This window comes from Epinephelus moara, chromosome 3 (genome assembly GCF_006386435.1).
Source record: "Epinephelus moara isolate mb chromosome 3, YSFRI_EMoa_1.0, whole genome shotgun sequence".
Classification (NCBI taxonomy): Eukaryota; Metazoa; Chordata; class Actinopteri; order Perciformes; family Serranidae; genus Epinephelus; species Epinephelus moara.
This window is the reverse complement of record NC_065508.1, coordinates 34,012,310-34,024,899: the sequence shown is the minus strand read 5'-3', so window position 1 is coordinate 34,024,899 and position 12,590 is coordinate 34,012,310. Positions and strand designations below refer to the sequence as shown.

General features: G+C 40.9%; 1 protein-coding gene across 4 annotated transcripts in view; it reads left to right on the top strand.

Annotated features, from left to right (window-relative positions):
- Positions 1–12,590, top strand: part of fgf11b (fibroblast growth factor 11b) — a 48,450-nt gene that overhangs the window by 12,083 nt on the left and 23,777 nt on the right. For 2 of the 4 annotated variants that reach the window (XM_050040464.1, XM_050040463.1), the window contains exon 3: positions 2,320–2,342. The exons of 1 other annotated variant lie outside the window; for it this stretch is intronic. In XM_050040464.1, coding sequence (XP_049896421.1) covers positions 2,320–2,342 — 23 coding nt within the window. Of the gene's footprint in view, positions 1–2,319; positions 2,343–6,275; positions 6,283–12,590 lie in introns of those variants that run through there. One more of the 4 variants, XM_050040467.1, reaches the window with a different exon arrangement.

The following is a 12,590-nucleotide window of genomic DNA, read 5'->3' as shown; positions in this document are numbered from 1 at the left end:
ACTTTAACTTTTAAACTTTTACACAGCACGTCTTTCAGGTACGGCGACATTGGACAGAAAGACGTGCTGTGTAAAAGTTTAAAAGTTAAAGTCGCCACGTCCCGTCTCAAGTGCTGATATAGATTGGTTGTGTTGCCGTGGGACATGGCGACTTTAACTTTTACACTTACACAGCACGTCTTTCTGTTCAACGTCGCCATACCTGAATCCAAATTATCACCATGTAATAGACGTTGCGTTTTTTTCACCACCAACTCAGCCTGTTCATGGTCGTGCTCATACTCTTCTTCAGCGTCTGTGTTGGTCACTGCTGCACGCTGGCTGCACGCACCAGGATGGTTTGTGGGTGTGATGTCAACAAACTCCACACACTACAGGAGAGGCAGTCACGTTCACAGGCACACACGTTAACATTTATTTAGCCTACATTAAATCGCAAATCGCAGCCTTTTATGCGGTTATGTAATCGCACAGCCTGACATCGCGATTGCGATTGCGATTAGATTAATCGTGCAGCACTACATGAAAGGACAGCTTTTTTCATCAGTGTGTATCAACAGACGTCACTGACCAAGAGCTGGTTTTCGACGACTTTGGAGTGAGGACGGGTTGATATCTACCATGCTTATCACCACTGATAATGGCCATTTAATTGCTAAACAATGGCAAAATTGGCTGTTATGTCAAAGATATCTGTATATTATGTTGCAGATATCTACTGAAATGAGCGTGCGAACCAGCTAGCCCCAGCCCGTCCTGTATTGTAATACGTCTTGTACCACTGGGGGCAATAGTGAGTCACTGTTGCAACCCGTCTACCCTCAGTCCAATAAGAGAGGACAAAGAAGTTGTGTCTAGTATAGTTAAATCATTTTTGTTAGTTTCAGATACCTGGGATCTCTCCTAACAAACTTAAGAGATCTTTTTACATCCTCAATTTCCTCTTCCTTAATTGACAACAGCCAAGCTAAGGTAGCTAGGCCAGGCTAGCTTGCAGTCTCAATCCAGGCCTTGGCCAAAGCCAAAATATGTCCAGAGCATGATAATTAGAAGTCCATAACACTTTATCCCAAATCATTTGTTTTTAGACAAAGACTGTCGTAAAGCTGAAAGACACACGAAGCACAAACAGTGCAATTAAAGACAACACAAACCGTACCAAAGAAAAGGAAGCGTTGGTGGGTGTTTACAAACTGCCACACATGAAAATCACAAAATAAGTGTATTTTGACCGGATCTCAGAGTTTTAGCAAATTGTAGGTATTCTTGACCTGCTGTTAGTATTTGGCTTGGAGGTGAAATACTGCCCCCTTTTCATTTAAAGCCTGTGGCCAGGTATTACACAATTCAAATCAAAGAAAACAATACAATCCGCTAAATAATTCTGTTTCAATCTTTGCTTGAATGGAGTTAGTGCCATACTCATGCACATGTGTAAGTGCTCACTGGTAAGCCTGGAAAAATGCAGTTCAGTTGTGGGACAAACAACAATGAGAAACTGCAGCTAATATAGATCTTCTTTCACTTTTACATGTGATGACCTTTAGAGATCAGAATCATTAGATCAATAGCAGAGCCCCACTTACAGTAACAGGTCGACAGAACGGAGCAAAGAGAGTACTCGAGACTGGCACCAGACCAGCTTGCACACCGCTGACCTAACTTTCAGTGCCGGGTGCATCCCTCCGCTGCCCCAAAGGATACACCATTCACTCCTGATTCAGAAAACAGGAAGGGACGGTGACTAATCTGTTGGAGAACAGACTGTGGAATGTAGCTCTGTATAAAGCTCGGTGCATGATTTTGAAAATATCAATGCTACCCAAACATCATGTTGCATGAAAAAATTCTGTAAACCTGTTGTGTTTGATACAACATCTATATTGTGCTTTGCTCACTGGCATCCATGTTTGCATATGTGTCCTGTACAGTCATTTCTTCATGCCTATTTATGAGAGTATCAAAAACTGTGTCAGCTAAACTTAATCTCAGACAGAGTTTTGCTGAAATCTACAATGGATTCTTTCCTCCCATGTAGAACTGCTCCTCAGCGTCTCTACTCATTGTTTTCTTCTTCTGCGTGGGAAAAAAAGCGCACCATGTAAGAACTATATCAAAGTGTTTCAGCAAGCAAATCAATGCAAGTTCAAATTCTGAATCCTTTGTTGTCCGTCACTGTGCTGTTTAGCTTAGTTGTTTGTTTACTCGTGTGATCATCACACGATCTGACAGAGGTCTGGACGCCTGTGGGAGTGCAGAGGAATGTTTGTTTGTTTGTTCTGCATATATTAAAGTGTTTATTTGTGTCCTTGCTGGAAGGTCCATGGGGGGGAAAAGGATAGGTGAGGTGTGTTGTGTTGGGTAGCTGTTAGGTTCAGTGGTCTTGCTCTTGGATATTTTAATCTGAAGAAATCAAATTTGGTGCTATAATGTTATTGATTAAGCTGTGAGGCTGCAGTATGCAGCACTGAGTCCCTTGTGTTAAGCATGTTGTTAGCTCTTGCTGATATGTACCTGTCATAATGCTAATGAGGCACATATGTGAATACTGAATGTGTGTCAGGGAAGCAGCGTGAGTCCTATATGCTCTTGCTCGTGTTTGACATGCTCTTGTCAGCACCATTAATAAGCAGCAATAACTGCGTCTCACTTATGTGAACTGCTGCCACTGTCACATGAAATGATTTATGGAGCCTTGAATTTAAATCAAGAGGCTATTGTTGGAGCTACGGGTGATGTGATACACCTCATTCATTCCTATTCCTTCTTTTAACCTCGCCCTGGTCCAGCTATCCCTCTTCTTCCGCCTCTACAACATCCTTTTTCAACCTGTCTTCCCCCATCTCCACTCTCTACCCCTCATTTCTGCGTCACACTTTGTATCCTGGTATCCCTTCCCATCACTGCCCTTTTCTCTTGCTCTCGCTGTCCTTCCCTCTTTTATTTCTGGACAAACATAGACCATTCCTCAGTCTCGCTTCCGTGATGTTAACTAGCTTTCACGACTTGATTCCTGCCTTGCTCCTCTCCTTCTCTCCCCCTCTATCTTCCCACAAGGTTGATAATTACAGTACTAGCAGCACCGTAGCTCATGGCCCAGTTTAGAAATGAAAAAAAAAGGAAGAACCATGTTCTCCTTTTATTAGAAGCAGAATCAAACACTACACAAGAGACAGACTCCCTCTTTCTTGCATATATGCAGCACACGTGCTTTTATGCAATCACAAATGTACTGTATGCATGCATGCATACACAAAGAGTGAGAGCTATAGAAAGAGAGCACGATGATAAGGGAGGGGAGTGTCAGGGAGTCCTGAAAATATAAGCCAAGGAAAACCCCTGTTGTTTGGTGCGGTCAGAGCAGAAGAAGAAATGCCCTTGGCTGCTCAGTCATGCAGGCCCTAGTAATTACCTCCAACCTTATCAAGAGGAGCTCGGCGAGAGGGAGATCAACAAGCGACATACTGAGCTCAAATCAAGCCAGATAAATACATTAGTGTAATGATAACCAACACCGAGCTATACACCACGCTGATTAGCGATAAACCACAACCACTGCTTATTTTTCAGAGCAATTACATTGCTGCGGAGGGTTTAAGTGTCCTTGATGGCAGCCGCGATGCATGAAGTGATTACCTTGGGTTCTTATGTGCATTGACCTCATTTATACAGACACACACATAATTGCTGTGTGAATGGTTGTACTGTAACACCAGGCTCCAGTCTCCCCCAGGTGATTTTTAAAATGATTATCAGTGCTGAATGTAAATTGATGAGGGGCATCCCTGTGTAGACGGGTTACTGCTGGGATTAGAGGCGAACCCAATTTAATAAACAAAATGCTATTATGGCTATAATCTCTCCTGCTTTTACAAAACTTGTACAACTTAATAATCTGTTTACCTCTGTCTGAAAGTTGTACATTAAATCTTTCTCTCCCAACATAATAGAACCACAAGAAAACATCTCAGTCAACTGGGAAATCCATTAAATTTATGTTTAAACTAAGTGAATTTCACTTTAAGATGTACGTCGTGTCACTTATGTAATTATATAGAATTAGATTAACAGTAACAGAAACGTTGCCTGCAATAAAATGTGATAATGCAAGCATTTTTAAGCACTGGCAGAGTAAAATTTAACTTAGAGTGCATATACAGTTATCTTTTAAAGCCACATCCCTTAAGGCATGCTCTGCTTTTCCGCTTGTCAACTGCAAGTCATATTTTCGCTCATGTGCGGAGAGGTCAGTTGGAAATGGGCCTGCTGATGAGTCAACATGTTGTCGGGTGCGCTGACAACACCTGTCCGCTGATGTACATAAACAGACAGGGAGCTCTCTTTGACCCACACTCCACTGACCTGGATCAGCGAATGTTTTCTGTCACTCAAGCCCACACGTGTCCCAGGAGTGATGAATGTAGTCACACACCTCCTCTCCACGGGAAATACCCAGGACTGTCGAGGCTGCAGGTTGTGTTTCTGGCATAACTAGGAAAAGTTCTGCAGGGCAGATGTAGGTGTGCTCACCCTGAAAGATAATGTGTAGTCCCTGCTGTTCTTTTAACTACAGAACAGGGATGCACCTCACAGCAGATAGGATACATATGGTAAAATTAATCATCATTATGAGCAGTCTCAGTTGGCTCAAGAGAGCAGTTTTTGTGTAGATCCATTTGCTGTATGGTCATAATCAAAATGTAATACTCTGTTTGCTCATAGGAGAAAACTTTGCAGAAGTTGGGAATCTAAGCCTGTTCATCTGAGTTGAAGTTAAACATCCCATCCTCCACCCTCGAGACAACAAGTTTAATTTTCCGCCACACTTTTAATGTCAACCTACTCAATGTTTGGTCATCAGTCCTTGGATGCATTTTTTATTTTTAAGGGAAAAAAAAGCTTGTCTGAACTATGGCTTAGTTTCAAATCCTCAGGGGGACTTCATGCTCACATTTTTGTGTCACATACACATCAAATCACCAGGATTCTGTGGAGTATTTAATATAAGACATGCACGAGAGCTGAAATGAGTTGATTAATCACAGTTCAACAGAAAACCTGCAACTATTCATATAACAATTAAACTGTTTCAGTCATTTATCAAGCAAAAAACAATCTGCTTCCATGTCCTGATGGTAATTTGAGCATCTCTAGGTCAGATAAAACAAACAATCTGAATGTGTCATGTTGCATTAATCGAGAAAATGGTCTCTAGATTACTCAATTAGGACAGTAATTAAGTTGCAACCCAGCTCAACACTGCGTGGGACTACTTGTTGGTGCATTATAACAGTGGTGGAAATATTCAGGTCCATTACTTAAGCGAAAGTACCAATACATTCATGTAAAAATACTCTTACCTTTACTTAACTAAAAGACCTGCATTCAAAATCTTATTTATGTAAAAGTACCAAAGTACTGCCAGCTAAATATATTTTAACTATCACAAATAAATATATATTATTACATATGGTATTATTGGAATTATTGTTATTATTGGAATTATTATTGGTAATACTGATGCAACAATGTGTAAGTAGCATTTTACTGTACCTGGTTGAGTCGGAGCTAGTTTTAAATACTTTAGATACAGTTCAGTAGGTTAGGCTACTAGCTCCTGACCTAGGAATTCTGGTACATGAATTTGAATTAATTTTTTGGACTTTTCACTTATCTTCGAGTTTTTCTGTGTACTTTCAACAGTTGGATCAGTTAAAAGGTGGTACTAATTGACTGCTAACAACTTGTATCTGAAAAGTGACAAGGGACTCCAGCTCCAGTTTGGGAGTAGGAGTGTGAATCTTTCAGTATCTCATGACTCGATTGGATTCCATTTCAATTTTTGGGGTCACAATTCAAATTAAAAATTGATTCAATCAATCAATTCAGTAGATAGGGGTGCTAATTTCCGAATCTAATGTAGTTTGCTGTGCGCCAAGAAAGACGGTGCAACAAATTCTGGCATGAATCCAGAGTAGAGTCTGGATAAGATCAGGGGGTTTATGGATAAGACTAGGGGGTTTATACATTTAAAAATATATTATCAACTGATTGCAATAATGTAAACGCAAAGGCAGACCTTAGAGAATAGGTAGCATTTAATAATGCTACACTTCCATAACTTTTTAGTATTTCTCAATTCTCCGTAACTGTAAGAATAACAAGTTTAGGTTTTACAAAAAACAAAAATGCTTCCAGTTACAGAAATAAAATTAGAAGTGTTAGCGTAGGTTTGACTGAGTTGATCTTGAGGTCCACAGATCACAGGTAAGAGCTATTCTGGTGGCTTTGGCCAAGGCTTCCCTGACCTTTACCTTTGTCTCTTGGTAAAGCCTATGTATCGTTCTCTCAGTTAGTAAATGACGGGATGGTTTGACATACTTTGACTCAATTGTCTGGATAACAAACCTACAGCCTTCATTGTCGACTGCGTTGCAGGGGCGCATGTCTTTGGAAATGAAGCAGGCGAAGGATCTAGGTTTTTTTTTTTTTTTTTTTTGCCCCTTCAGAATTGGCTGAGAGTTTGTTAAAATGGTGCAGTGCGTTGCTCAGCTGTTGGCTCAGCTGTTGTGAACATGTTTCACTTCTTTCAACTCTGGATGACTGTGCATGATGCTAGCCAGAGTAGTGTTTCTGTATGTTGAATGAATTATGTCAGCTCCTTCTTTCCCAGGAAATTGTAGAATTAAAAGTGTGCCAGAAGGCTTGCCTTTTATGAAGATGGGACTAGCTGAAGTTCCTGCTGCTCAATTGTTTATTTTCGATAGGCTACTGACTACTGAGCTAGTGTTGGCAGCGGCTGACTAGTCATTCATACTGCTGTCTGCAACTCCGGTTTCTGCAAAATCTATGTAATCTACGGCTTCTTAATCTAGGTGATCTCATATGGAAGCCGAAAAAGGGCGTGCATTGCCTGATTGGCTATTGTAGTTAAGTTGGTTGCAATCTGCAACCTTACCACTAGATGCCACAGAGTCCTACACACTAGTCCTTTAAAAAGGAGCTGGACACGGTTCTCAATATGGAGGTTGCTGAGCCAGCAGGTAGCAGCTAATGGTGCTAACTCCATAGACGCTGCTAAACAACAGCAACAGCACTGACAGAGCCAATGGTGTTAACCAGGGGGGAACCTGAGGATGGGCACTATGCTTTTGTGACAACGCTGTCTCACTATCAGGAGTAACAGTTTTACGGGAGCAGTGTGAAGAGCTTCCCAGTGGGATACACACGTGCACTAACATGCACTAACATGCATATGTGTCTGGACCTCCTTAACAAAACAAACTACAGAGAACCTCAGATTACAACACACACGGACGTAGCATGACTTCATGCTCAGTACCTCATTACTCCACTATATCTTTAAATAGCAAATAGTGGTTTGCTGCTATATTAATGCTCTGGATGTCACATAGAGAACTTTTAAGTGCAGTACTTAAGTAAATGTACGAAGGTACTTTCCACCACTGCATTATAAGATGCTTTACTTCAAACATTAGATTTGTTTGGATTATGGTCTTATAAAACCAGGAATGCTTTTGGCACCCTGCCATATAAAATATACCCTTACTGTTTGAATACAAGTATGCCCTAACATACCAAAATCTCCAAACATGACCTTTGAGTCAGTAGCTCTCCGAGTTATCAACTTCACTGTTTACCCCTGTGGAGCAGTAGAGAGTACATGTGCACACTACGCATCCTCGTGATACAAACACAGGCTTTTTGCTCATGTAAACAACTCTGTGTGCTTTGCTAATCCAACCAGAGGTAGACTGCTGTCAGAGTGTGTCACTATCTGTCAGTGTACTTCCCCAAGGCTTATGAAGAGGAAAAAAGTTGGCTTGCCTGCTAATGTGTGCTCACTCTTATGTGGCTTGGACACAAACTGTTAAATTTAAAGGGGCACTCCAGCGATTTTTCACATGAAGTTGAGTTTAGCCCTCACAAGGAGGTCTACTCAGACTGGGAAAACACTTGTATAATGTCTTCTGTGGCTCTGGAGGGAGCTCCCTGAAGTTTTTAAAAAAAATAACCTTGATGAGGTCAGCTTGGGCTTGATACTGCAAACTGAAGTTGTGGCAGTATCAGGAGGCAGGGGAGGTCCCATGAATGATGCAATCCAGTTGCACTGGGAGATCTCTCGTTTCCTAGCTCCTGCTGCTTCGATCTTATCTTTTCAAATCTGCAAATTGCCTAACTTTATTGAAGTTCAATATTAAATTCCTTAAGTAATCTTTTAGCTTATCTCCTGCTGCAGATTGAAAGGTAAAAATTAGAATTGCCACCTTGTTGTTGTATGCCTCCACGAGCCAATAAAGCTGCAGTTACAGTTTACATTCATGTCCAGACTTATATGTAGCCTTGACAGTTCAAAATACTACAAACAGGCTATGGATGTTCAGCATCAAATGTCCCCCCTTGTGTTTCTGAGTTATGGTGTTGAATAATGGCAGAAAAAAATGTTTTTGCAGAACATTATGATGTCACAGTGAAGTTGACCTTTGACATTTTGGTTCTAAAATGTCATCACGTCATCATTCTATTCTGTTAGATATCTATGTACAAATTTGGTCAGAATTTGCATATAAATTCTTTAGTTTGGGCCAAAAACATGTTATCTGAGGTCACAGTGACCTTGACCTCTGACCACCAAACCCTAATAAATTTATCCTTGAGTTCAAGTGAATGTTTGCACCAAATCTGAAGAAATTCCCTCATGGCCCTCCTGTGATATTGCTTACCTTGAGAAAAAGACAAACATGAGGTGACAGTGACCTTTGACCTTTGGCCACAAAAATATAATCAGTTTATTGTTGAGTCCAAGTGGATGTTTGTGACAAATTTGAAGAAATTCACTCAAGGTGTTCTTGAGATATCATGTTCAGGAGAATGAGATGGACGAGGTCACAGTGACCTTGACCTTTGGCCACAAAAATCTAATCAGTTCGTCCTTGAGTCTAACGATGTTTATGCCAAATTTGAAGAAATTCCCAAGGGCGTTCTTGAGATATCATGAACCATTAGGAGAATGGATCGGACTGACAGATGGACAGACGGACAAATGGACGGAAGGACAACACGAAAAAATAATGCCTCTGGCAACGGCTATCACTGGCACGTAGGCGTAAAAAAAGCTGTGCCAAGAGCCACAAAACATTTTTGATGATTTTACATTTAATATTGTCAAAATGAGTAAAACCTGTACATTTTGTGAAGGAGCAGAAAATATTTAGATACACACTGACACCCCAACGATACTGACTCCAGGTATTTCAAAACAGATTTAAAAAAAAATAGAAATCAGATCATAGAGATTTAAAAAAAAAAATTCTGCAATGTATTCCAGTCTGATGGTGAGAAATACCTAAAAGGCTCTTTACCACTGTCAGTATGAACATGTGCTAACAACTTAAAAAAAAAAGTCCTGTGACCACAAAGAGCACTGTTAAGCACTCTTCTGTGAAACAGACAGGTTGGGAGAGGCCTGAGAATTGCCTTGTATATATAGTATACCAGGAGTAAAGCTCACAGTAGTGAGTCAAGGCTTTACAATTTGTGATGAATCTAAGGGAAGCATGGTAAGCTGTATCAATCATAGTCTCAATGGCAGAACAAGTGTGTGTGTCTGTGTGTGTGCACATTATGCAGACACAGATGCTGTCAGGACAGTGAGAGGGAAGCAGTTGGCAGAATACGCATGGGGATGTAGTGCATCTCTGCTATTTGATGACACTGAGTCGAATCAGTTATGCACAGTTTTGTTCATTTGCATGTTGTTAAAAGCCTTGTTGCTGCACTCAAATATCAGAGCCAATAGCAAGCAAAAAGCTTTACAAGTTCACAGTAGATGCAAACATACATGAAAGGAAAAAATAATAATTGTAAAGGGTAACTTGGCACTAATCCTGGACCCCTTTTATAGTGTTCATTGCAACAAAGGTAACTATCCATCTTCCTGAGAAAATACAAAATTTCTGTCTTCTAGACCCCAAAAATCGGTGTAAATTCTGTAATGTGCCCTGGGACACTCTGCCCCCAAACTATGAGGCACTGCCACATTCACCTCCTACCCCCACCCATTTTAATGCCAAGATATAACATCTGGCAGTCACACAGAATTAATAAGTCAGTTATGTAACTGATGTTTTTATGTCTACACAGGCAGGTAACAGTTTTTGTTTAACTCAATCAATTCAAAGCGCCTTTCTAATTGGCTAAAAATGAAAGTAGTAACAGAGACTTCAGTCCCCCTCGAGTCTCCACCATCACCAACAGAGACTGTGATTTAGAGCTGTTTAAAGTGCTGCCTTAATATCAGCTTGGAGAGGCTTCAGCAGATGCAGCAGTGGTGGAGAGAGACAGAGTTAAAGAGATATGAATGAGTGTCAGGGAGTGTGTAAACTTGCCTCTAACACTGTTACTGGTTGACACTGTAAAATACTTGCTTACTAACAGTAGTGCCAGTGGCGGCTGCTGCTCTTTCAAACAGGGGAAGCTCACTTTAAGTTTACATCATAAAATCTGTCATATTGTAGCGAGGCAGTAACTTATAAAAGGAACATTTAATTGAAGCCGTTTTTCAACCACACTCATGCCATAGAACCACAGCAAAACACACCTCAAAGATTTTCAGATGGGTTTAAACACCTGAACTGTACTGTACAAACGGTGAAAATGAGCTATATCGCTTATGGAAATAAGGAACTCCAGACGGCACTCTGTCCGAAGACTCCACTCGCCGGTGCTGGTGTGTATTTCCAAAGCGCTGTCAATCACAAAGGGGTTCAGCCTTTTAGACAGTTCCTCCAATCATCATGCATACACCCAGCGTCCTCTCCCGCCTACCGCTCCATTAGGTCCCAGGGAAGCTGAGTCTCCCTGGAAGTGACGATTTTGTCGCATTTATCCAATGACCATCTCGCTTTGCTGCATGAAAAAAAACCTGCTCAGCCCTGCCCTGAATGCTTGGAGGCGCCGCATCCACCGTGCTGACACGAGAATGTATGACAGGGAGGTTGCGTATGAAAACTGGTGATAAACAGCTGAGGTTTGAACATCATAGTCATGATGTTCAAACGCATCCTAGCGCACATTTAATGCAATGTAAATTCTTATTTTAATGTAAATTCAATAGTGCATATTTGACCATTTCTTCTATGAAATTTTAGGGGAAGTTCAGCCTCCCTTGTTTTTCTCAGAGCAAGTAGTAGTATATTTACGACTACTACTCTTAGTTGCATGCTCTCAGTCTCTCATACTCTATACTGTTAACAGTGTGGACGTATGTTTGCTGTATCTACTAATAGGTCTTCCAGGTATTTCTGACATAAAATCATAATCCTGTGGACCTGGCCCCTTATAATAAAAACCAAGATTTTTTTTTAATTATTATTATTAAATCAGACACAGTAGAATGGTTGGGATATCATTAATCTTCTCTTGTACATGTTTTAAGAAATTAAAGTAAAGAAAGCTAAAGATTACTTGTAAATGTGCTATTGGTTCTATATGTGTGTATGTTGATATGAAGGTAGAATATAATATATAATAAATTAGTATACGTATAATCTGCATACTAAACAGAGAACTTCCTTCTCCTGGGCCCACAGCTCGCTCCAGATCCTGGCATCACCACCAGGCCCCCAGGAAGTATGCCGGGCTTTTAAGACAATTTTCATAGTGGCCAACTGCAAGTTTTGGGGTCGGTCATGTAATGCCATTGGGTTCCAAAAGACTATTTCCAGTAGACTTTCATTAGGAAACATTAGGAAAGAGATGCCTACAAGAAATTGGCTGGCTTGGCGGTTGTAAGTCTCTGGCATGCCTGCTCTATGTGGAAGCAGTGCCGATCAATGATTTCATACCGCGGAAATAGAGCTTTTTTGGCTTCATGGGCCACTGAGCTACTTTCATAGCTTTCCCTTTAGTTTCAAATTCCCACAATAACAGAATAAAGGCACACTGACTTCTAGAGCACAACAGTTTTAAAATATGACTTTGGGCCTAATAGTCTAATGTTGCAATATTTGTATGGTAATAAGGTGGTGAGTGTCCACGGGAGCTGTTTTTGTGTTATCATCTATGAATCTATCATGCAGCTGCAGTAAAATACAACCGTTATAGTTTTTGCTGGGAGCTTTCATTACACTGGATCAGAATTTATTGTGCTTTGGGACGAGGATTCCAAAGTTGGAGCCAGCTCTGCTAACTGAAACATTAGTTTTAGTGCCCCTGACACCAGGCATGGGAGTTTTGATTGCAGCCATATTGCACAAGCTGTCTATTGAAGTTGTGCCTAAATGTGTGTTTTTTTCTCGCTCACATACAGCCGTCACTCTTAATGAAATGACTGAAATGACAGTGTCATCTCATTCATTCTGTTCCCCTGCCATCCCACTGCTCACTTCTCTCCTCCCTGATCCTCCCATCTCCCTTTCTTTCTCTCTCTCTCTCTCATCTCTCTGTTTTGCATCTGTGGGGACAAGTAATGAACAGCGTCCCTGCTCTGATTGGATGATGTATGATGTTATTAGGTGGGATGAAAGCGTACATAACTCAAAGGACACAGAATGTAAAAAGGGGAGAAA